This window comes from Natator depressus, chromosome 1 (genome assembly GCF_965152275.1).
Source record: "Natator depressus isolate rNatDep1 chromosome 1, rNatDep2.hap1, whole genome shotgun sequence".
Taxonomy (NCBI): Eukaryota; Metazoa; Chordata; order Testudines; family Cheloniidae; genus Natator; species Natator depressus.
The window spans coordinates 136,828,097-136,850,241 of NC_134234.1; the positions used below are offsets into that span (position 1 = coordinate 136,828,097).

General features: G+C 40.1%; 1 protein-coding gene across 4 annotated transcripts in view; it reads left to right on the top strand.

The window, feature by feature from the left end:
* Nucleotides 1-14,733, top strand: part of BEND2 (BEN domain containing 2) — a 34,034-nt gene extending 19,301 nt beyond the window's left edge. For 3 of the 4 annotated variants that reach the window (XM_074967579.1, XM_074967587.1, XM_074967569.1), the window contains 7 exons: nt 592-696; nt 4,257-4,782; nt 6,367-6,567; nt 7,521-7,642; nt 9,350-9,566; nt 11,972-12,175; nt 12,649-14,733. In XM_074967579.1, coding sequence (XP_074823680.1) covers nt 592-696; nt 4,257-4,782; nt 6,367-6,567; nt 7,521-7,642; nt 9,350-9,566; nt 11,972-12,175; nt 12,649-12,884 — 1,611 coding nt within the window. In that variant the 3' untranslated portion in view covers nt 12,885-14,733. The remainder of the gene's footprint in view (nt 1-591; nt 697-4,256; nt 4,783-6,366; nt 6,568-7,520; nt 7,643-9,349; nt 9,567-11,971; nt 12,176-12,648) is intronic. The other variant, XM_074967593.1, reaches the window with a different exon arrangement.
* The last annotated feature ends 7,412 nt before the right edge of the window (nt 14,734-22,145 follow it).

Consider the following 22,145-nt stretch of genomic DNA (forward strand, 5'->3'; position numbering starts at 1 on the left):
TCAATACCTCATGAGCTATTTATCAGTATCTCAGCCCCGTATTTGGAAATAGATAATTCTATTTTTAAAGGTCTCTAACAACCCATAAAGTAGTGTTAAGCCTATGATTTAAAGGTAGTATGACTCTTCAGATAACACATAATAATTCTTCTTGTGCCACTAGTCTACTTCTGAGTTTGCTTGATATCTCTTCAATGTGAAATAAAATGCACCATTATATTAGATAAAAATCAGCTGCATATTGGGTTCAGTAGGAAGAGCAACCGTTCAATTCTGGTCATGTGCAGCAGGATGTTAAAACAGCAAGAATAAGTCTTTCCCTGAAATTAGATCTTCCAAAAGAAGCATGCTTTTTCAAGCTTGAAATTAGCCTGTGGTTATTTTTCCATTTGGTGCATAAGTAAATCAGCCTATAATTCACTATACAAAGTGTATTTATTATCCACTGAACTGTTGCAAAGTTTAGACTTAAGGAAGGAACTTCAACCTTAATGAGACTTTCTTGCTTTTGTCAAATTTAAATGTAGTGCTTTTTATTTACTTTTCCTCTAAAAGTAGAAAAATTCCATTAACTTTCACATTTATTGCCAGGCCATGTATGATGCCATTCAGAAGTTGGATAAGAAATTTGATCTGCTTCATCGAAAGGTTTCAGAAATGCAGCACACCCGGATGAAGCCATTGCTCCTCAAACCTGTGAGTATTAAAGATCTGAAATGTTCAGAGTCCCTTTACAAGCATGAGTAGAAATTAGAGGGTTAAACTCTCTCCTCACCTTCCACTGTGGTCAGAAGTGGATTTAGCATCCTTTAGAGGCAGGTTATTATATACTACTTGGCATTCATGAGCTCAGTCCTCTATCGGTGTAGTAGCAGCCAGAGTCAATTTAGTAGGCTAGGTCAGGGGTTCTCAGGACAAATTTTTTGGTGGCCTGAGAGTGCAGCCAAGGGTTGTGATGGATTCTCCATGTTGGACAATTTTTAAATCAAGATAGGATGTTTTTCTAAAAGCTATGCTTTGGAATTTTTTTGGGGAAGTTCTATGTCTGTGTTATATAGGAGGTCAGACTGGATGAGTGGTCCCTTTTGGCCTTGGAATCTATGAAACCATTTCTTGAAGGAATGAGTGAGGGGCCAGTCTTACTTACAATACAAATGGAGGGAGATGGCAGGAGGTGGTGGTGCCACCCACCTTATACTTTTTAGACCAGTGGTTATAGAACTCATGTGGGAGACCCTCTTTCAATTCCCCCATCTGCCTGAGGGAGAGGATTTGAACAGGGATCTCCCAGCCCTCTTAGAAGAGTGTTCTAATTCCTGAGCTATAGGATATTCTAACGTGGGGCTCCCTCCATCTGTCCTGTTGAAGCTGTGGCGCTTTGGATAAATACAGAGTCATTGGACCAGAGAGTTAAGTCCAGTGGTTTGGCACACTGAGGGTGAAGTCTCCCTGCTCCAATAGCTATTGCATTGTTTATACACAGTAGAACAGCATCAATAGAGGAGACTGAGAAAAGCCCAAATCAGAATATCTCAGTGGTTAGAGCACTCTCCTGAGAGCTGGGAGACTCCTGTTCAAATCCCTTCTCTCTGGGAAGGGGAACACTCACCACCAGTGCTGCCTAGTGACTGTGCAGGAGTGTGGCAAGTTGGAGGCCCAAGAGGAAGACCCCTTTCTTAATACAGCTCCACCCTGCAGCAGTCTGTCCTTTTAGTGACTCAGCTCTCCAGCCAGGTCACACTTTCATTTCACTCCTTTTGGGTTATGTATCAAGGGTCTAATAATGGGGAAGTCTTCAGAATTCAGTGAGGGATTCAGGGCTTCCCCTGGAGTCTTGTGGTCTGGACCTTTGTAACTTCACTGTCTTCCCCCAATTAGGTTCTCTGCCAAGGGACAGACTTCCATAGTCGTCCCACTTTAGGAGTTGGTAGGGGAAGCCTTGGTCTACTCTCTCCACTGGGCTCTGATCCAGGGCCCAATGGTAGCCAGCTAAGTCCTACACCTTAGGGCGCTATGCGGCTGACTCCCTGGATACTTCCTACCTGTCCCTCTTTTCCTACAGGGTAAAGTAAATAGCTAAAACACAAATAAAGTCTCTGCCTTCAGAGAGTCACAGGTCCCTTCTTTATAGGCTTGGTCAGGTCACTATCACCATGCCTCAGGCAGCAAGAGCTCCTGTGGTGCTTCTTTCCAAGGGTGCAGGCAGCTCACTTCCATTATCTGCTTGCCGCTGAGCTACTCTGCTCCTCTTTTTAACTTCCTCCTCTAGCTTGTGCAGACATTGCGAGTATCCTGGGGCAAGGCTGGCTGGGCCCAGAGTAGCGCTTTAGCCCTGTTCTTTCCAGTGTGGGGGGGCTTGTACACCCCATTACACTCCCCCTCTGGCAGAGAGGGGGCGAATTGAATCTAGGTCTCCCCTATCCTGGCTGAGTGCTGTAACTACTGTGCTAAAAGTTATAAAGTGGGTACCACCTCTTCCTCCTCCTCCTCCTCCTCCTCCTCCTGGATATTGAATCAGTCCTGATCTACTAGGTGTGCTCAGAGCATGCCTACCAGACTAGGTCCTGCAGGGAAGATAGATGATGTCCTCCTCTGCTTCATGGGTCACACTGGGATTAGATAGGAAATAGACATCTGGACACGTAGTGTGAGGCAGCAGTGTGCACACCCAGAAACATAGGCCCCTGGGAAACTTTTATCTGGAAATTTAGGTGCTGAAGTGAGTGTAGGCACCCACAGGGTTAGGTGGCAGTGAAGGGGAGTTTTGTGGATTGCAGTGCTGCCTAAAACTGGGACTTAGGCATCTAAATCTGGGGCTTAGGTGCTTAAGTCCCTTTGTGGATCTGGGCTTTAGTCTTGATTTAAAGACTTCAGGTGATGGAACACATATCGCATCCCTGTATCATCTGTTCCAATAGTTGATTATTTTTTCGGTTAAAAATTACATTTATTTTCAGTTCGAACTTTACTGACTTCAACTTTTAAACTAAAGAATCCTCTAGTTTCAGATAGCTTCTCCATGGGTAGGTAATTTTAGGCCATGATCAAGTTGTCTCTTAAACTTCTCCTTAATAAACAAATTAGATTGAGCTCCTTTAGTCTCTGATAGTGAAACATGTTGTCCAGGCCACAAATCATTGTTGTCATTTCTGACCTCCCCTGTTTTTGCTGGAAGAGTTGTTGGGTATCTTGGAGAATGTATATTTTTAGCGCTTATTCCATAACTGTTGTTGTTTAATAGTCTCACAAAGGCATTCTTTCTCCAAAATGTTAATAATTGAAATTAAAGCATTTTTAGTAACACCTGTTATTTCTTTCAATTGCTCCAGCTTTATTCCCTTAATGCAGTGGTGGGCAAACTGCAGCCCGTCAGTGGCGGGCGGTGAGACAGTTTGTTTACATTGGCATGGCTGCCCACAGTTCGCCGGTCCCAGCCAATGGGAGCTGCGGAAAGAGGTGGCCAGCACGTCCCTGTGGCCCATGCTATTTCCCACAGCTCCCATTGGCCAGGAATGGGGAACCGCGGCCACTGGAAGCTGCGGGCAGCTGTGCCCGTGGACAGTCAATGTAAACAAACTGTCTCGCAGCCCGCCAGCAGATTACCCTGATGGACCGCAGGTTGCCCACTACTGCCTTAATGTCATCACTTCACAAATCATTTCCAGTCATCATGACATCTTCCAGCCGAAATAGGACCTGCACTTCTAATGCATCAAACAGATAAAAGGGTGTCCGGCTGAGACAAAACAAAACTGTTCTGGCCTACTTTATTGTAAAGAAACCAACCAAAATAAAAAGTGCAAAACCAAATGTTTTGCCTTTAATTCAGCAGCAGGAGCATCAACTTGTAGCTCAGCAGGTTGGTGACACCAACTGATGAATTTTTCAGCAAATATTGTACAAAACTATGCCCATTATCAACTACTAATATATGTACAGTCTGTTCCTCAGCTATTTATTTAGCTCTTGAAGGAATGTTATGCTAGCAGGTGATTGGGAAGAACTTGAGAATCAGGATGCAAACACAAGAGAAGAATGCTATGTTGGTGTCTGGACTGTGGAAATGAGTGAAGGTAGAGACCGAAAAACATGCAGTAGTTAGATTCATGGTCAAGAGGTCAGAGCTATCTTTATGAAAAGACTATAGTTAATGCTAAATGCTTAGGATGAGATCTAATCTCTCGTTCATTAAGGTAAAATTGCACAAATCTGTTTTGTTTTGTTCCTTCATTATTGTTTTCGTATCACATTTGCAGAGGCCCATTGGATTTACATACAGAAGTTCCAATCATTTATCCCATGGAAAAATTAGAGTACAAAAACCAATGGAAAGAGAGTCAAGTCTTCATATCTCTCCCCCGGGACAAGCAGGGCATAGCCCATCAATGAGGGTTAGGCTACAAAAGAGCCATCTCCAGGCCAACTCTGCAATAAAACCAGTTCAACAAACTCTTCAACTTGAATCGCAACAACCTGTGCTTAGGCAAAGCCCACCCCTACCCACTATAGTCTCCACTCACTCACTGCATCCACCATACACAGTGGCTAACAGGATCCCTGACCTTCCTCCACAACCAAATCTTGTAACCACAGTCATGGAAAGCACCACCAGTGTTGCACCTTCAGCAGTGGGTTCCCCAGTGGTGTCGTCGGTGATGCCAACTCCATCTGAAACCAGTTTGGGGAGAAACACCATGATGATGAATTACAGGGCCTCACCGGGAAGTGCGAATATTAGTAAAGAACTGCCATCTTCTTCTGTCTCTATCAATCCTAGTTTTGGTGAGTTACAAGTCACGTATGCTCAGTATATCAGAGTGGAAAATTACAGTGAATAAAATGCATGTATAAGGCGCTCAATTTTTTTCTTTAACAAAAATAAATGAGCAGAGCTGACTTTCTCCTTTTGCATTTTAAAAGTGGATTAATATTTAAAGCTTTCTGAATAAAGCTATTGGGTGTGCATGATATACAGGAAGTCACTTTAACACTTGAATATTCAAAAAGTTAGTATGTACACTGTACTAACACAAATACTCAATTGATACTTACATGTTACTGATTATTCTGATGTGCAGAATAACTTGGGCACTTTAACAAATCTTAGTTTACAGCAGATATTATGCTTCAGGATTGCATTAAGAATGAGCCCTCTTCTTCTTTCACTGTCCTACTGATAAAAGTTTTTTTTTCATGCTGCCAATGGTACAGAATAGCTAGGACTCCCTGCAAGCCAATATGCATCTCAGCAGCCATTACAATGGAAGTGCAGCATATTAGAGTTTCTCTAAATCTAAGGATTTCCTTGGTAATGCTTTCATGTGAAAACTAAATATTCTCATATATAATAAACACTGATGATAATTCTATAAAGACTATGTCGTCCATAAAGCAAGGTGTGGAACATAACTTAAAGTACGTTCTGCATTTGAGAAAGCAGCTTAATTGTTTTGTGTGTAAGGAATGCTAATTCTTGAATGGGATAAGGCAGAGGTTCTCTAATGTTTTCATTCTGTGGACTGTTTTGTAAGAGAGACCCGACCCCCCCCCCGCCCCCAAATGCTCCAGTACTTATTTTTCTAAAATGTTTAATTCTGTGGATCACCAAAAAGAGCTCCATGAACCATTTCACCGTAAGAGGCTGGGAATGAGCGACAGGGGATGGATCACTTGATGATTACCTGTTCTGTTCATTCCCTCTGGGGCACCTGGCACTGGCCACTGTCGGAAGACAGGATACTGGGCTAGATGGACCCTTGGTCTGACCCAGTAGGGCTGTTCTTAAGTTCTAGGTAAGCACACATGACACAGGCAGATGTTAAGTCCCTTCATGATGTACATATATACCCTGAGTCATGCGGAAGGGGACAATTTTTTGGAGTTTAAAAAATAAGTGAATCTGAATGTTATTGAAGAGTAATATAAATAATGGGTAAAGTGTTCACAGGTGCCTCAACTTCTGCTTGTGCACACCTAATAAAATGGACACTCACACCCGATACCTTTGTGAGATGTTTCCTTGAAAATCAAGTATCTGCACGTAGTAGGTCATTCTGAAAATTTTGTCTCGTACGCATATAAGTGCTTTTAAAAAATGCTATTACTATTATTTAATCAATTTTGGGTGCTTGATATGAGTGAGCTAAGAATGCTAATTCCGTCTGAAGATACTGACAGAAGCTATTTCTGTGTTTCCTGTAAGTGCAAAGATAGAGAATATATAGTAGATCTAGTTTTGGTAATGAAAGGTTAGGAAATATGAATTTACTATGTGATAAAGGTAAAGAGAGAAATTGGTTTGGGGAAGAGCTCCTTCTTTTAACAGATTTGTGCTAATCTTTTAAAAAATGTTTTTGCTTTACAAAGAATATGTTGGTGACCCAAAGAGAAATGTAAAGGTTCTTGGAAACTATTTGATGAAAGCCCGACAAAAGACCAAACCGAAGTACGCAGCACGTTACCTAGTCCGTGTCTTGTTCCCCAAGGAAACATTGCTGTGTAGCATTATGGGTGTCAGTGCACGGGGGCGCAGAACTTTGGATCCTAATAAGGTTGCTGCAGTTAGAGGTATGCTAACTTACAAAACATACAGAGTTCACTTTTCTTTCTTTAGCAGTTTTCTTGAATTCTTAAATTATGAACCTTGCATTGTGTCCTTCAATCTACCTTTTTGTGACTTGTTATCCAGCAACTATTATATTACCTGGTAGTGAATATTGCTCGACTGTGCACCTTTGGGTTCTGTGGGGAACTTTTATCTACCCTCATTTACCCTCAACTATTATCTACCTTAACATTTACCCTCAAATGCTCATTGTAAACTCTTTCAATATGTATGGTAGTTTCTCTGATGACTCTAATTTCATATTTTTCTCATTAATCAATCAGAGCTGATCATATTCATTTTGTATTATGAGGCCATAACACACATAGGACACAAGTTAATGGACATGTCAGCATTTTTCTCCTAACCCTCCATTTCTTCCTTTTTTGAAAAGTGGTAAGGGTGGCAACATTTTGAGAAATGCCCTTCCCAGTCCCAAACCCACATGCGCCCACCTACGCACACACTAGCTACTCGTTTTTGTAAGACTCACAAATCAGGCATTCATTTATTCTGTCTTGGCAGAAAGCAAACCACAGTTCATATGAATAATAGAATGATATATGTTAGCCCATTTGCTTGTCCTGTCGTCTCTATTGATAGGTAGTTTGTTTGACAATTTCCGTGTATCTACTAAGAAATATTGAATAATGAAAATGCTCCTTATCAGGTACAGGGAAACTTTTCTGATGCATCTCATTTTTGTAATGAGATGCAGAAGTTTTACTGTGCCTGTCTTGAAAGTACCAGTCTACCATACATTTCCTTAATATAAGCTAAAATCTAAAACTCATTCACAACCTTGGTAAGCACTTGAAATTTATCTCATTGTGTTCTCTTATTTGACTAAAGCTCTTTTTAGTGCTTCTTTATCATATTCACATAGTTTAAAAGACTTCCTACATTTTGTGTGCAGAATTTCTTGCAGCTCATTTCCCAAATTATGACCTGAGTGAATATGGAAGAGACTGGAAAACCTGCATCACAAACGTCAATGCCATGATCCGCTGCTTACGCTGTGAAACCAAAATAAACCCAGTAAGTCATCTCCAGGTGTAATAGTTATTAATGAGAGAGTAAATGGTTTCTTACAGAATTAGATATATAAGTAAGTACCTCACCACTTGAGCTCCATAATTTAAGACTCTTTGGGACTTATTTTGTCGTGGTTCAGCACAGCTCCACTGACTCCAGTCACAATGGTATGTGTGGAACAGTGTCAGCATTTTTATATTTTACAATATTAACAAAAGACACACACACATACTGTATTTTCATTTTAGGATTTTGTAATATTTGCCTATAGATAGTAAAATTTGTTGCAACTTGTAGTAATTTTATAGAATAGTTACCAATCTTACCAAAGTTTAAGTAGCTAGTTATTAGAAGACCTGTGTGATCTGAATTAGTCCCAGTCATCTAACCCTTTAAGAACATGCATAAATCTTTGCAGAATAGGGGCCCTGTATAACTAGCTATGCCACTCCCCCCAATTCTGTCAATAATGCAGATTATCTCTTGTTAGAATTTATTTTTAAGAGCTCTTCATTAAGGATCAACTAAGATACCTTTTAATGGTCATGCAGGAATATTTACTTAAATAAAGATAAAAACAAAAACAAAACCTTTAGCAAAAATTACTGTATAAGAACTGTTACTAATAAGTATTTTATTTCTTACATTTTTCAGTATTAAACTATTTAAATAAAACCATTTGCAAGTGCCCTTGTTTGGTTAAACTAATGGAAAGTGTTTTACCCTTTTGTTTATCTTACCACTACTATTAGGGACACACAAATTTATCTTAACCTATTGATGGACAGTAAACTGTCTTCATGTCACTGGAATTTATTTACCAATTTATTTATTTATAGTCTATTAACCTTATTGCAAATTGAATGAAAGCTCACTTCTTATCCCCATCTATCAAACCCCTTTAGTCAGTGTCCTTCCAAAACAATCTGCACTGACTTCAGCAATGTCTTCTGTTACTCTAAAAAAGTATACAGCAGGATCCTTTCCCAGAAGCCTTGACAATTATTTCACTCTCATATCCTGTACTGTTTTGCAACAGCTAGGGGCTCAAAACAGTGTTGGAAAGGTGTCTTACAAGTTAAGCTGTTATTTTGATGTGCAGAATTCAATGCTGCAATTGTTAACTAGCTATAAAGGTTTCCCTGGCAAGTAATATCTCTGAGATTTGTGTTGGGTGCAATAAAAGGATCAGAACTACTCTACCTACCCTATAGTTCTTCTGGCCTCTTTAGTTCAAACCAGGGATGTCATCTGTCTTCCTACTGTTCACAGATAATAGTCACAGTTCCACCCAAAGTATCTCTGGCATGACCTCCAGCATTTCTCACTTTATCTATTTTTCCTCTTTACCTTGCAACCCTTGGGTCTTCAGTGTATCTAGATTATGCTTCCCCAAGACTGTACCTCCACTATATATTCTTATAGGCCTTCCCACATCTGGTCACATATTTCCAGCCCCTTTGCATCACACTGGTATTTCACCCCAAGAACACCTGGAAAATCCATGCAACTCAGCTTCCAAAGTGCCTCATTACACAAGGACCTCAACAAGTGGCTGACATGTGGCTCTTGTGGTTGAAACGTATGGTTAACAATTTCTCAAATTTGGGGAATCTAATTCCTAATAATGTAGAAATCATTTGACACACTTAACTGGAAAACTGGTAGACTTCTCCCAAAGCATGTGTTAACTCCATTTGTGTGTTTCAGGAGACTACTGAAGGGAAGGAGAAACCTGGTGACACTCCAGACACATCCATTTGTGTGGATTTAAACTATAAGGGGGAAGATAGTGAAGTCAATTCTCAATCCTCTCAGAAAATGACCAGCTCAACAACAAACAGACTTCAGAATACCACATGGGATAAAGTCCCTGAGATGTTCCATGCACCTTCATCCAATAAACTACAGTCTTTGGAACCAATGGGTAAGTTAGGAGACTTTCATCTTCTGGGTTAACACAAAGTGCATTTTATACAATTGATTTAGAAGTAGTAGATGTTAAGATTCCAAAACTACTGCCCTAGTTTAAGTACAGGTAAGTGAAATCATTTGTGATATACAGTGCCTTGAATCCCACACAATGGTAAATGGGGTTTATTGACCTACAGGACTGCTTTCCATTTTTCCCAAGACAATCCCTCAGTATAGGTAGTATGTCCCCTCATGGCAAACACACTCTGGCAACAGACCACCTGTGTTCTCCTCCACCCATGTCCTTATCACAAACACATTTGCACTTTTTTTCTGAATAACTAGATTGGCGATCTCATCTGTGAACTAGTCCATCTAGCATTTCAAGAGTTCATGCATTATTACCCTATTTTCCCACTTTATACGAGAAATAATAGATGTTCCAAGGCAGCTTGGCATATTAAAGAGGCAGAGAAATTTTCTATATCCTAATCTGACAGGCAGATCTTTCACTGTGCTAAACTTTATGACAATTTCCAAATAATCCCAAAAGCAGCCTTAAAACTTGTTTTTTTTTCTTCCATTAACAAAAGTGCACAGTTTATAAATGCAACAGTAAAACAAGATACCACATGTGGCATGTAATGGCTATAGAGATCTCTGGGGGAAATTCTCTGTGGCCAGTTCCCTGGGAGACAATTGGTTGGGTGGGACTTTTGTGGGCTGCTCAAGCCCTGTACAAGAGGTGGCAGGACCCTCTTACTCAACAGGCCTCGTAATTGACTCTTCTTTTGCTACATATTGTGACAGACCCAGACCAGTGTGATACAGGAGTCTGGTAGATGGCAAATATATTGGCCACTGGATGAACAGTTTTCTGTTCCCTGAGTGACCAGAGCAGGGGCTGCCTTAGAGCAATCAGGAACCTGCCAAAACCAGTTAAGACAGGCAAGCTAATCAAGATACCCAGAGCCAATTAAGAACTTTCTAGATTCAATTATGGCAGGCAGGCTAATCAGGACACCTGGTTTAAAAAGGACCTCCCATCAGTTAGTAGGGGTTCAAGTGTGATCAGGCTTCAGGAGGAAGATCCTGCAGTGTGGATAAAGAAGGTGCTGGGGGGAAGGCAATGGGGAAGTAGCCCAGAGAGTTGTAGCTGTTACGCAGCTGATACAGGGAACATTGTGGACAGCTGCTATCCACAGGGCCCTGGGCTGGAACCTGGTGTAGAGGGTGGGCCCGGGTTCCCCCTCCATCCCTCCAACTCCTGATCGGACACAGGAGGAGTTGACGTGGTCTGTGAGAAACACCAGAAGGGAAGATCTAAATTGGAAAGAGATCTGCCCTGTCCCCAACTGCGGGGATTGTTCTCCGTTTCCCCCATGCTGGCCAGTGATGAGGTTAGCTGAGTGGATGGCAGGTTTGAGCCACTAGCAAGAGTGGCCAAACTGAGGGCTGCTGTGAACCTCTGAGGCAAGCAAATCCGCCAATAAGCGCAGGACCCACAGAGGCAGAGGAGGAACTTTGTTACAATATAATGTACCTTTTATTCAGTGTGTGGCTCACTTCTTCATTGAAATGAAGTAGTTTCAGAGTAATATAGAAGAATGTTCGTACTATTTTCATTCTCCACCCACAAAGTTTGAATACTATCAGAAAGCAGCACTGCTTTTATTTCTTGGAAGGACTATTTATTTATTTTTTTAAATGAAATAACACAGTACAGGAAGCAGTCCTGAAGGAAGTCAAGTTGCATAACTAGCATTTCTGAAAGCATAACAAAGGCTCTGTTATGCTACTATACAGCAGAGCAAATATGTATTTGAAATAATTTTTTTGGCTGCTTGGGGTGGCTTGCAAAATAAGCCATTGTGTTTAAAATACATAGTGTTCCAGAATCCCAAGTTCCACCTGCATTATTGCAATCATTTAGATACATGGAGTTTTCTGCATTACTGCGTGTAAAACTCTTCAAGAAGCAACTGTAAGGGTCACACAGACAGGACCTTAATTTCTGAGGATCCCATGATGCTTTTTGTAAGACCAGGGCTTGCTTCATGTCCTTGGCTAAATTTTTTCTTCCTCTCCTCCACATTCAGTATGTTGCACACTGGTTGTCTGCCTAGCTAGCTATCATTATTCCATCCCAGAGCTGCTGAATTTTAGTTCTAACTACAGTGATTTATTTCATGAGTGTGCACATATCTTGTATAGTTTGTCAAGTGGTTTGAGATCTTTCAGGATGAAAGATGCTATGTATATATATGTTAAGTTATTTCTTCTGGCCTTTCCAAACAAGTAGTATAGGGGGAAAAAATTGTCTTCTACCTTTCTAATATAATGTGGTCCCTTGAAAGCATGGAAAACAACATTTCTCCAATGAAAATAAAACATTTATCTCTCCAACTCCCTCTCTAGAACATCTTGGGAGTCCATGGCGCAACGTTCAGTTGCCCTTCTCAGTTATTTATGTAGCCAAGGGGAAGTCTCGGCCAGAGTTGTCAGCTCGCTATCTGATTCGCCATCTCTTCACAGAAGATGTATTGGTGAAGAGCAATGTGTATGGTAATCTGGAACGTGGCATGTGTCCACTGGACTGCAACAGAATCAATGCTCTCAGAGGTATGCACAGCTAAACTCTCTTCAAAAGATGGGCTGGAAATAAATAAAAATTACTAACCTTGTATCCATAATCAATCATGCAGCTTCCAAAACATTATGTGAAACTGCCATGAGATTAGAGGCACAACTAGTGGGAGGAATGGAGGGGGGATATATTTTTACCTGAACTCCTGATCTATGCAAGATTAAAAAACAAAACAAACAAACCCTGTCCACATATTGTCTCCCTAGGCCATCTAGTCACTTTTCTGTATTTCAGCTTTTCCAATAACTTTTTAAAAACAGACTTCATCATCACTCTAGCTTTGACCCTTGTAACTTAATGGTGTGCTCGACTATATTCTGTACTGGGAGAATGCACTTCTCAATACTTGTTTTGGCCCAGTTGTGTCCAAATAAAACATGCAAGTAAAACAGAGCTTGCATACATAATTGATGATGGTGCCCTACTTATGTGGTTGTTTATCTTTTAGACTTTCTTCAAGAGAACTACCCATCCTTTGATCTAAAGGAAACTGGATATGATTGGAAAGCATGTGTGGCTGCCATAAACAGTACAATCCGCAGTCTTAGACATGACCATAAGAAGGCTGCAATTGGAGTCCGAAAGAAGGTCTTGGCCACACCACCATCAAGTGAAAAGAGTCCTCCGCAAAGCCCTACTTCAGTAAAGCCATATGAAAGTGACACTATCAATCTTACAGACTAAAAAGCTATGTCTTACAACCATCTGACATCTAGCTGCAGTCATGCTGTAGGTTGTTCAAAATACTATACAGAAGCCAATCTTGCTGGGTTGTCCCCAGCACTACATAATATACTCCACAAGGCCAAAATGGCGGAAGACCTGGGGTCCCTCCCTTCTTGAGCCACTGGCACTGATGCCTTACTCCATTCATGGTAGGTTGCATGATGGGCACTTGTCTGACAAGCACCTACTTTCAGTGAAGTGCTGGCCCCAGAAGAGAGCATTTTGCCTTGAGGAAGTGCACTGCACAGAACAGGAAAGAGAAAATGATTGTCCCTCTGAACAAAACAATAAGGATTCAAAAGCCTAGCTGGGTCAAGCTTGTTATGTTTGGGGAGGGGAAGTTGTTCTAACAGCTGGATAATATAATTGAAAAAACTTATAACATAGAAAGGAGAGTGTGATTGGTATTGCACCACTTTGAGTTGTCAGACATTTCGTTTTTTTCTCCCATCCTACAGCAGAGATTTTTTTGTAGGATAAGGGAAGATGAGGGCAACTACAACAAATACAATTGCTGGTAAGTCATATTTTTCCTCTTCCCGATGGTTGGCTCTTGTCTGGAATGAATATTAAGAAAGAATATTTTTGTATATATATTCTGGTTCTCTTTTACTCAATGTAAAATACAAAATATATCCTTCTGAAGGGATAATCAACATATACCATACCATACCATACCAAACCAACGTAACCCACTGTTCCGTGTTTGTTACATGTCCCCCTCTGTGTCTAATCCACCGAGGATAGGAGTATGTTTGAGCTTCCAGCTAGAGAACTTGGGTCCTGATGGACCAATGAAGTCAATGGAAGGCTTTCCATTGGCTTCATTGTGCATAGCATCAAGCCATTGGTCCTTTAACTCAAGCTAAAGAGACTCATGCTTTAGCTCTGTATGTCCTGAGTCATGATTAAGATGACAATTGTTACACCTATCCAGACTCACCTATAATAGTCACAGCTTTTAGGTTTCTGGGCAGTTTGTGTGAACTATCAAGCATATTTGCTCTGTTTTTTGTAGGTTGTTAGTAGTTAGAAGCATTTGACATCCTAACCCTACAAAGTCAAACCCTGAAAGGTGAAAATGCAGACTCTCTTTTCAGACATTGTTTGTCTCCAAGATGGTCAGTATTGCTGGAGCTTTGTCCCTCAGAAATAGTTACATATATTCCTTTTTTCCTCCCTCCACCATAAGATTTTATACATATGTTAATAAAGCATCTTATTTTGGAAATTACTTGACTCTAATAGTCATACTAAATACTCTATATGAATAGAAAATAACTTTCCTTCCATTTTTTACATGACTGTATATACATTTAGGCTTAAATGAATCATTTGAATGGATTTATTTTCACTATAGATTTTATGCTGTTGTTGTTTAGTCCTCAAATTAACATTTGAAATAGAGTTGTTCTTGTTTATGACCGACATACTATCATTATTTTTCTTTAGGATCCTCCTTGCAAAATACCAACAGTTTTAGAATCTAGTCTGTAGGTATTTCCAGTTACAAAACTCAGAAAAATACCAAAAATGCTTAGATTTTTTTTTTCTTCAGTATTTGTAGAGAATTTTTCCACTGTCATACACAGATGTAAATGTCAGGATGGCATATTTATAGACTTAGCTAACTAGCACTGAGTTCTGTCAATGTGATGTGTACCTCTATCTTCCATTCTGAAGAGACCCAAATAACTGAACAAAAAATAGTAATAGTTTCCTCATAATTGTACCAATTTTTGCTAACTTTTGTAAAATGTATTTTGCCCTTAGGAAAGAATATTTTACAAATAAAACTAGAATATATTTGCTCCTTTACTGACTGAATTTGTATTAAATACTGGTATTTCTTGTTTGGGGACCACGGTTGAAGGGTAGTTTTACCTAGAAAGGGGGTTTTTCGTCTCCTGTCAGAGACATGGGCTTTGGGAAGAGTTTTTGCCTAAGATTAGCTGGCTGCTTCTGCACATGTTATAAAAAACTGATTATTTTGGCCATCAAAATCATAAGTAACCAGATAACATGTCGTCTACGTGAGGAAGTTGCAATGGGTTGACTAGAGGGGTAACTTTAAACTGATTTAGTTAAACCAGAGCAAACCCTTGTGTGGACATGCTTGTTTGGAGTTAGCTTAGGTCGATTAGGAATCTGTTAACCTAAAACAAACCATCATAAACTGAAATAAGCATGTCTGCAAAGGCGCTTGCACCAGTCTAACTAAATCAATTCAGGAATTAATTTAAACTGGTGTGACTTTCTTGTGTAGACAAGATCTTATTCTGACATGATTCCAGAATCTAGTTCTGAAACGAGCACCTTGAATCTAGTTTCAACACCTTTATACATCAGACTTAATGGGCAACTGACACAATTTAAGTCCAGAGGCCACTGCATGTCTGCTTAGTAACTAACGTTTAGAAAACTAAAACTCTTGTTGATGCATCCATTGCAGACGTGTGAATGATGGTGAGTATAGTTTTTTCACATTTTAATGCAGTCCAGTTTTCATATCCATGAAAAAAGAAAATGTAAGTTTGAAGAACATCCAAGTTTAGCCATGAAACCTGGGTTTTGCCCATATGTTACAATGAGAATGAAAAGAGCTCTTTATCTGAAACAGTCTAGAATGAATTTACAGCTTAAGATTGATTCTACAAAATACAATGATACAAAAGTAAGTATTGCAACAAATATGGGGCCTGATCCTGCAGTCCCAGCTCAAACTATGGACCTTAAAGGAAATTTTGTGTAGGGCCGGCAGAACAGCCCTTCAGCATTAATTTCCAGATCACCACCCTCACAAAGAAACCTGGGGCAGGAGCAAGAACATCTCCACAAGTATTCCCTCCGTTTCCAATGTATTGTTCCTGTGGGATTTACAGAAGGAGTGGGGGGAGGGGTCTTCCTCAGCATTCTTAGATCTTGGGGGTTCTGCGGGAGGTCACAGCCATTCGCATGGAGGCGGTCTGTCTCCAGAGCAGAATGCTGGGTGCCTTCCTCCAGCTCCCAGGCAGAACAGCTTCGCTGCAGGTCAGTTGCCAGACACATTCCTCATCACAGCCTCTAGGATCTCCCACCACGTTGCCAAGGATGCGTGGGTGGGTGCGAGAGAGAGAGGAAGAGGAAAACCAATGAGCATAACACGTCCACCTCCCCGTGCACAGCAACCCCACTAAGGTCTCTCGGAGAGAGATTGGGAAGGATTGTGCTATGGAAGGAGGACGAGATCTGTGTGCTGATGGGGCCCCCGTCGAATGATCTAATTCTGACTCTTCCTGTCCTCCATTGCAGGGATGCACGTGTGTTTTGGAGAGCAGTTGGGGCTGGAATTCCATGGCAGTTGGTCGCATTCAGTTATGCAAGTTTCAAGGCATGTGTTGAAAATATCCAGCTTGTGGGCAGACTCAGCTGTAGTAGGCATAACTCGTTCCTTAGAACAATAATATCAATGTGTCAAAAGAAATATCTAAAATAAGTTCCTGAAATGAATATAACGATACAATTTATGTCAATACATACAGATTCTAGAAAACCAATGTTATTTGCTAACAACTTTTTAGTTACTGAATGAATTAAATGCAAATGAAACAATGGATCATAGGTTATTTTCTTACAGATGCAGTAAACGATGGTGTCCATATATAGAAGATAAGGGAATATAGCAAAATCAAGGCACTAGGTTTAATGCTGGAGGAATCTGGGCTTGGATTGCATTAATTCTCTATACCCATTCTGTCCTTGGCACTTCTGGGACCACCAACCAGGGTGCTAATTGTGATGGTGGATTTTGTGATCTTTGTAATAAAAAAGCATCATTGCAGTTACATCTCTGTTAAGAACTGGACTGATTATCAAAAAGGGGGGTCGAGTCTACATTCTGAGTGGATCTAGCAAGAATGCAGTAATATGTCATGTTCTATTTCTAAAGCAAGATGAGACTTCAATGGTGAATTTAACTTTGAAATTTAAAACCACACAATTTTCATTGGGCAAAGATAATTTCCCACGCAGTACTATTCACTTTGGTGTACATCTGTTTTTACCAATTGTGTAGATAACCTTCAAAAGCTGTTCCAATTGTACTTTGCAGTGGCAACTGTTAAGGTCACTGAGTCTTCAAAGGCGAATAAGTAGCTTGTGTCTCTTACAGGTTTGGATTTTCTTTGTTTTGGAGCTAGTGCATGTTCTCCCTTAGCATTTGTTTGGTTAGTTTGGTCAGAGGAGGAGTTCAGAATGTGATATAATATGGATACAATATTTTGCACATTTTTATTGCTGGCTTGTGTTTATGAGAGTTCGTTGATGTAACAGTCACTTTGTACTTCCCTGGTGTAATCACTGAAACTGCTGACTTTAAATGCTCTTTTTGTTGTGAGTTTGATTAGGTGCTTAAGCATTAATTTTGTTTAAAACTTGCTTATAACTTCATGTTAAAATCATTTTGGTCATTTAAATACAAGGTTAAGTATGATCATATTTACTATTTTGTATTCCCTTTCACACTGTAGGATTTTCTAGAAAGACATGAGACCATCAGATTAGAAGTGCTTACAGCACCATCAAGCAAGGGCCTAAATAAGTTCCATGTTTAAAGGATAATATTAAGCATTTTCACAATAAACATGCAGTATTGTGAGTTTCATTTTTATCTGAAATACAGATTTCAAATGCTCAGCTTGACACTTCTTGGATAGAGCTGGTCAAACATTTTCCATTATTTTTTTTTAAACTGAAAAATGACCTAATTCCAAAAATGATTTTGTTGTTGTTGTTGACATTTTGCAATTTGAAAACATTAGCAAAATGTTTGTCTCTTTTTTAATCTGGGGTTTTGATAACATTATAGAGATACAAATAGTTTGTTTATTAAAATAATTACATATAAATCTGGAAATCCATTTCTAAAAAGTGACTTGCTGAAATATCTTGACTACATGCTGAAGCAACACCTGGCATATATGCTGAAAAAAGAAAAGGGTATTGGATCAGGCCCTGGAAAAGTCAGTGAGAGTCTTTTTTAGCTGACATCCAATGGGCACTGAATCAGGCTTTCAGTCAGCTGTTTGGAGCAAGTGGTCATTTTGAACATTTTTGTAATTATTTGGGATGTTTTCTCATAAACCATTTCTGGTAAGAAAATCTAAGAGTTTTGCCACAGTAAAGACTTCAGTATTGTGCTCACAATGAGAATGTATTGGGCCAGTGCCGAAGGAAAGGTGTGGTTTTTTTTTTTTTTGTTTTGTTTTTTTTTAACGAGGCATGAAATTCTCTAAGCTCCTGTCTGTGGACACAGAAGTTGCCAACTACAGATGAAAAGGTACAGTACTAAAGAAATAGTATCCTTTTTTATTCTAGTTAATGAATTCAGTGCAACAGTATATTTAATTGAAGCTTTGCGTGGACTACAATGAAATGGTGTGGTTTTAACACGTGGTAACTAACAGTCTGAAAAGTCTAGTGGAGCAGCCTCTTTTTCTTTTAGTGTAGTTGGTCCAATAAAAGATACTACCTCACCCACCTTGTCTCTCCAGTGCAAACAAGGCAGTGTATATGTCTAATACGTGCTAAGCTGGTTAAAAGTTAAAGCCTAGGCTCCAGGTGGTATGCATTGTCTAGACTAGATGTTGGGTGTGTTGTTTTTTTTAACACGTTAGCATATGCTAATATCCTACCTTTAAACCCTAGTCTAGACAAAGCCTACAAGGCAGTTGATACCGGGAAGTTACATCAGCATAGCTACATTACTCAGGGAAAAATCCACACCCCTGAGCAATGGAGGTTAAGCCAAACAACCTCCCGGGATAAACAGCACTAGGTCAATGGAAGAATTTTTCTGTTGACCTAGTTATTATCTCTTGGGGAGGTGGATAGTGTCTTTACTGAGGCACTACTGTAGCATTTCAAGGTGAAGAAACCATTATTGTCTGCAGGAATCCAGACTGTTACTTTAATTTGTTTCCTCCTAAGGTTTGGCCCTGCAGGCTACTGAGGTTGGACAAAATAAGTGCAGAGGAGAGGGCTAGCACTGAGTAGGCCTAACCCTATGGCCTTTCATCACACAAGTAGTCCATTTTAATAGTTCTTACTTTTCAGAGAGGACCTGCATTTTATGTGCAATTCTCCATATGCAAAAGGGGAACCCCTATGTTGCATAGTGCTTCCTGTGAGATGCTGACTACCCTCAACTCCTTTTGAAGTCAGTGGAAATTGGATTGGGAATTACAATTATTTCAAGATCTTCATGCCAGCTGCAGTATGTATTGCCGTAAAAAGTGTGCCAAAGAGCACACACCAGGAGAGATTGATAATAAAGGGCAGCCATGAGGGCCTGTCACAGACATGCTTCTAGAAGTTATCATGAAACTGTATTTCATAATCAGTTCCATGTCTCGTGACGTATTCTTGGCACAATGTTGTTACTGGCCCATTAGCTAGAAGTCGCCTACTTCCCTCAACTACCTTCACTTGGATAGACCATAACAAAGCACCATGCTCTACAGGTGCCCCAATGATGCAGTCTCACAACCCTGGCCTGTAGCATGCAGGTGAGGCCCTTAATCAGGATAGCCATTTCACCCAGATATTTCCCTGTTCATCAATCAGCGTTTCTCAATTAGGAGGATTCTATGTGGTAGCAAAAAGACAGATGCATTTTATCTATTTTGGTATTTACTATTCCTGTTCTAATACCGTGGGCTTTGAAAACCTGCTGATCATTAATTTTCTAGTAGCAGCTGTGGCCCAAGAAGTTAACACTGTTTGTTTGTCTGTCTGTCTGTCTGTAATGTTGGCTTAGTTACTTGACCCCTGTCCCTTTCTCCCAAGCTGAGGAACAAAGCACAATTACCAGGAGGACTGTTGGGTCACACATCACACGGAGTATGCTAAGCGCACCACTTCTGCAGCCTGTAATTTAGGGACAGGATACTGGCTGCAGCTCATACAAACCTTATACTAACAATGCCTAGCTCCTGTATCGCCATGCTCCTCAGTAGACCTCAAAGTACTTTACAAAGGAGGTTGGTATTATTATTCCCATTTTACAGATGGAGAAACTGAGACCCAGTGAGGAAAGTGCATGAGGTCACTTAACAGATCAGTAACAGAGCTTGGAATTGAGTCCAGATCTCCTGAGTTTAGTCCAGTGCCATACCTAGTACACCACACCGCCTCCCATGAAATATTTCACAGTTAGCGTGTTCTCTCCCCTTCCTCTCTTTGTATTTCTTCACTTTATTTTATTTATTTTTAATTAATTTGTGTGGCAGGAACCCTCACCCAGGTTTGCTATGCACTGTACAAACATATAGAGATAGTCCCTGCCCCATGCAGCTCACAATATAAGTTAAATTTCTATGGTCAAAGAGGCAAATTTGAGCAAGTTTGTTTATCTGGCCCTGTCAAGGTTCCTTCCCCACTCTGAACTTTAGGGTATAGATGTGGGGACCTGCATGAAAGACCCCCTAAGCTTATTCTTACCAGCTTAGGTTAAAAACTTCCCCAAGGTACAAACTTTGCCTTGTCCTTGAACAGTATGCTGCCACCCCCAAGCGTGTTAAACAAAGAACAGGGACAGAGACCACTTGGAGACGTCTTTCCCCAAAATATCCCCCCAAGCCCTACACCGCCTTTCCTGGGGAAGGCTTGATAAAAATCCTCACCAATTTGTACAGGTGAACACAGACCCAAACCCTTGGATCTTAAGAACAATGAAAAAACAATCCGGTTCTTAAAAGAATTTTATTTAAAGAAAAGGTAAAAATCACCTTTGTAAAATCAGGATGGTAAATACAGGGTAATCAGATTTAAAACATAGAGAATCCCTTTAGGCAAAACCTTAAGTTACAAAAAGACACAAAAACAGGAATATACATTCCCTTCAGCACAGCTTATTTTACAAGCCATTAAACAAAAGGAAATCTAAAGCATTTTCTACCTAGATTACTTAATAACTTTACAGGAGTTGTAAGGCTGCATTCCTGAGCTGTTTCCGGCAAAAGCATCACACAGACAGAGAGAACCCTTTGTTTCTCCCTCCTAGCCCCCCCCCCCCCCCCCCAGATTTGAAAGTATTTTGTCTCCTCATTGGTCATTTTGGGTCAGGTGCCAGCGAGGTTACCTTAGCTTCTTAACCCTTTACAGGTGAAAGGGTTTTGCCTCTGGCCAGAAGGGATTTTATAGCACTGTATACAGAAAGGTGGTTACCGTTCCTTTATATTTATTACAGGCCCAATGCAGTGGAACAGTAAAGATCATCTGTGCTATGTTGCCTTACGGGAAAAGCTCAACAACAAATGTAACTATGTAGAAAGAGATGGCTTGGTTACTTGATGATGGTTCAGTGATCTGGATTCATGGTAGTATCCTTGATCTTCCTCCTACTCTGGCTCATTGGAGTCGGGAGTCTTCACTGGGATTTGGCAACAGATGTACAGAGAGGGATTGTCTGAGTTATCTGATCCACAGGATAATTCCCTTCCCTTTAAGCAGTTATGCTGGCAGGAAATTTGGAAAGAAAAGGACTGCAGAAGCCATTTAGGTTGACTTGATGACCTGTTTGTATTTTAAATGCAGAGGCTCTGTCTCCTACCATCTTGGTTAAGGGGGTAGAAGAGAAGAAAGCAGAGAAAATGCAACGCCCTGATGTTTGTGGCATGAAAGTGCAGAATATAGACACAAGTTAAAATAAAAAGTCAAAGGTAGAGAAACTAGAGAGAGCATTTCAGTGGTGTAATCCTCTTTGACTTTACTGACCCTTACTTTATGTTCTTCATGCAGTTATCTGTAAAACCATTTAAACTAAGAGCCAAATAAATTATTTAATATGTTAAGAGGTCAAAAGATACTTTTCATTGTAACTATTTTCCATTTTCCTTGTCGCAACTCTGAAGGAAGATTTAGTTTTCCTTTTAAAGCATGTGACCTTTTGGAAAACACATGGATCTGTAAAGGCTGCTTATTGTATTCTAGAAAACCAATTAAAGAGATTTTAAAAAATATATATATTCAAATTGGTCTTCCATGCATTTCAGAGGTTTCCTTTTCAAATCCCGGTAAGACATTTTCAATAAAATGTTGCTCTCCTTTTGCATGCATTTGGATTATAAATGGGGATTATTTTTCTTACTGGATTTATCTCTGATGGAAGATGCAAGTACAATTGTAATAGCTACCTCCTTTTTAAAAAAACAACATATACAATAAGCAGCCTTTACCAAT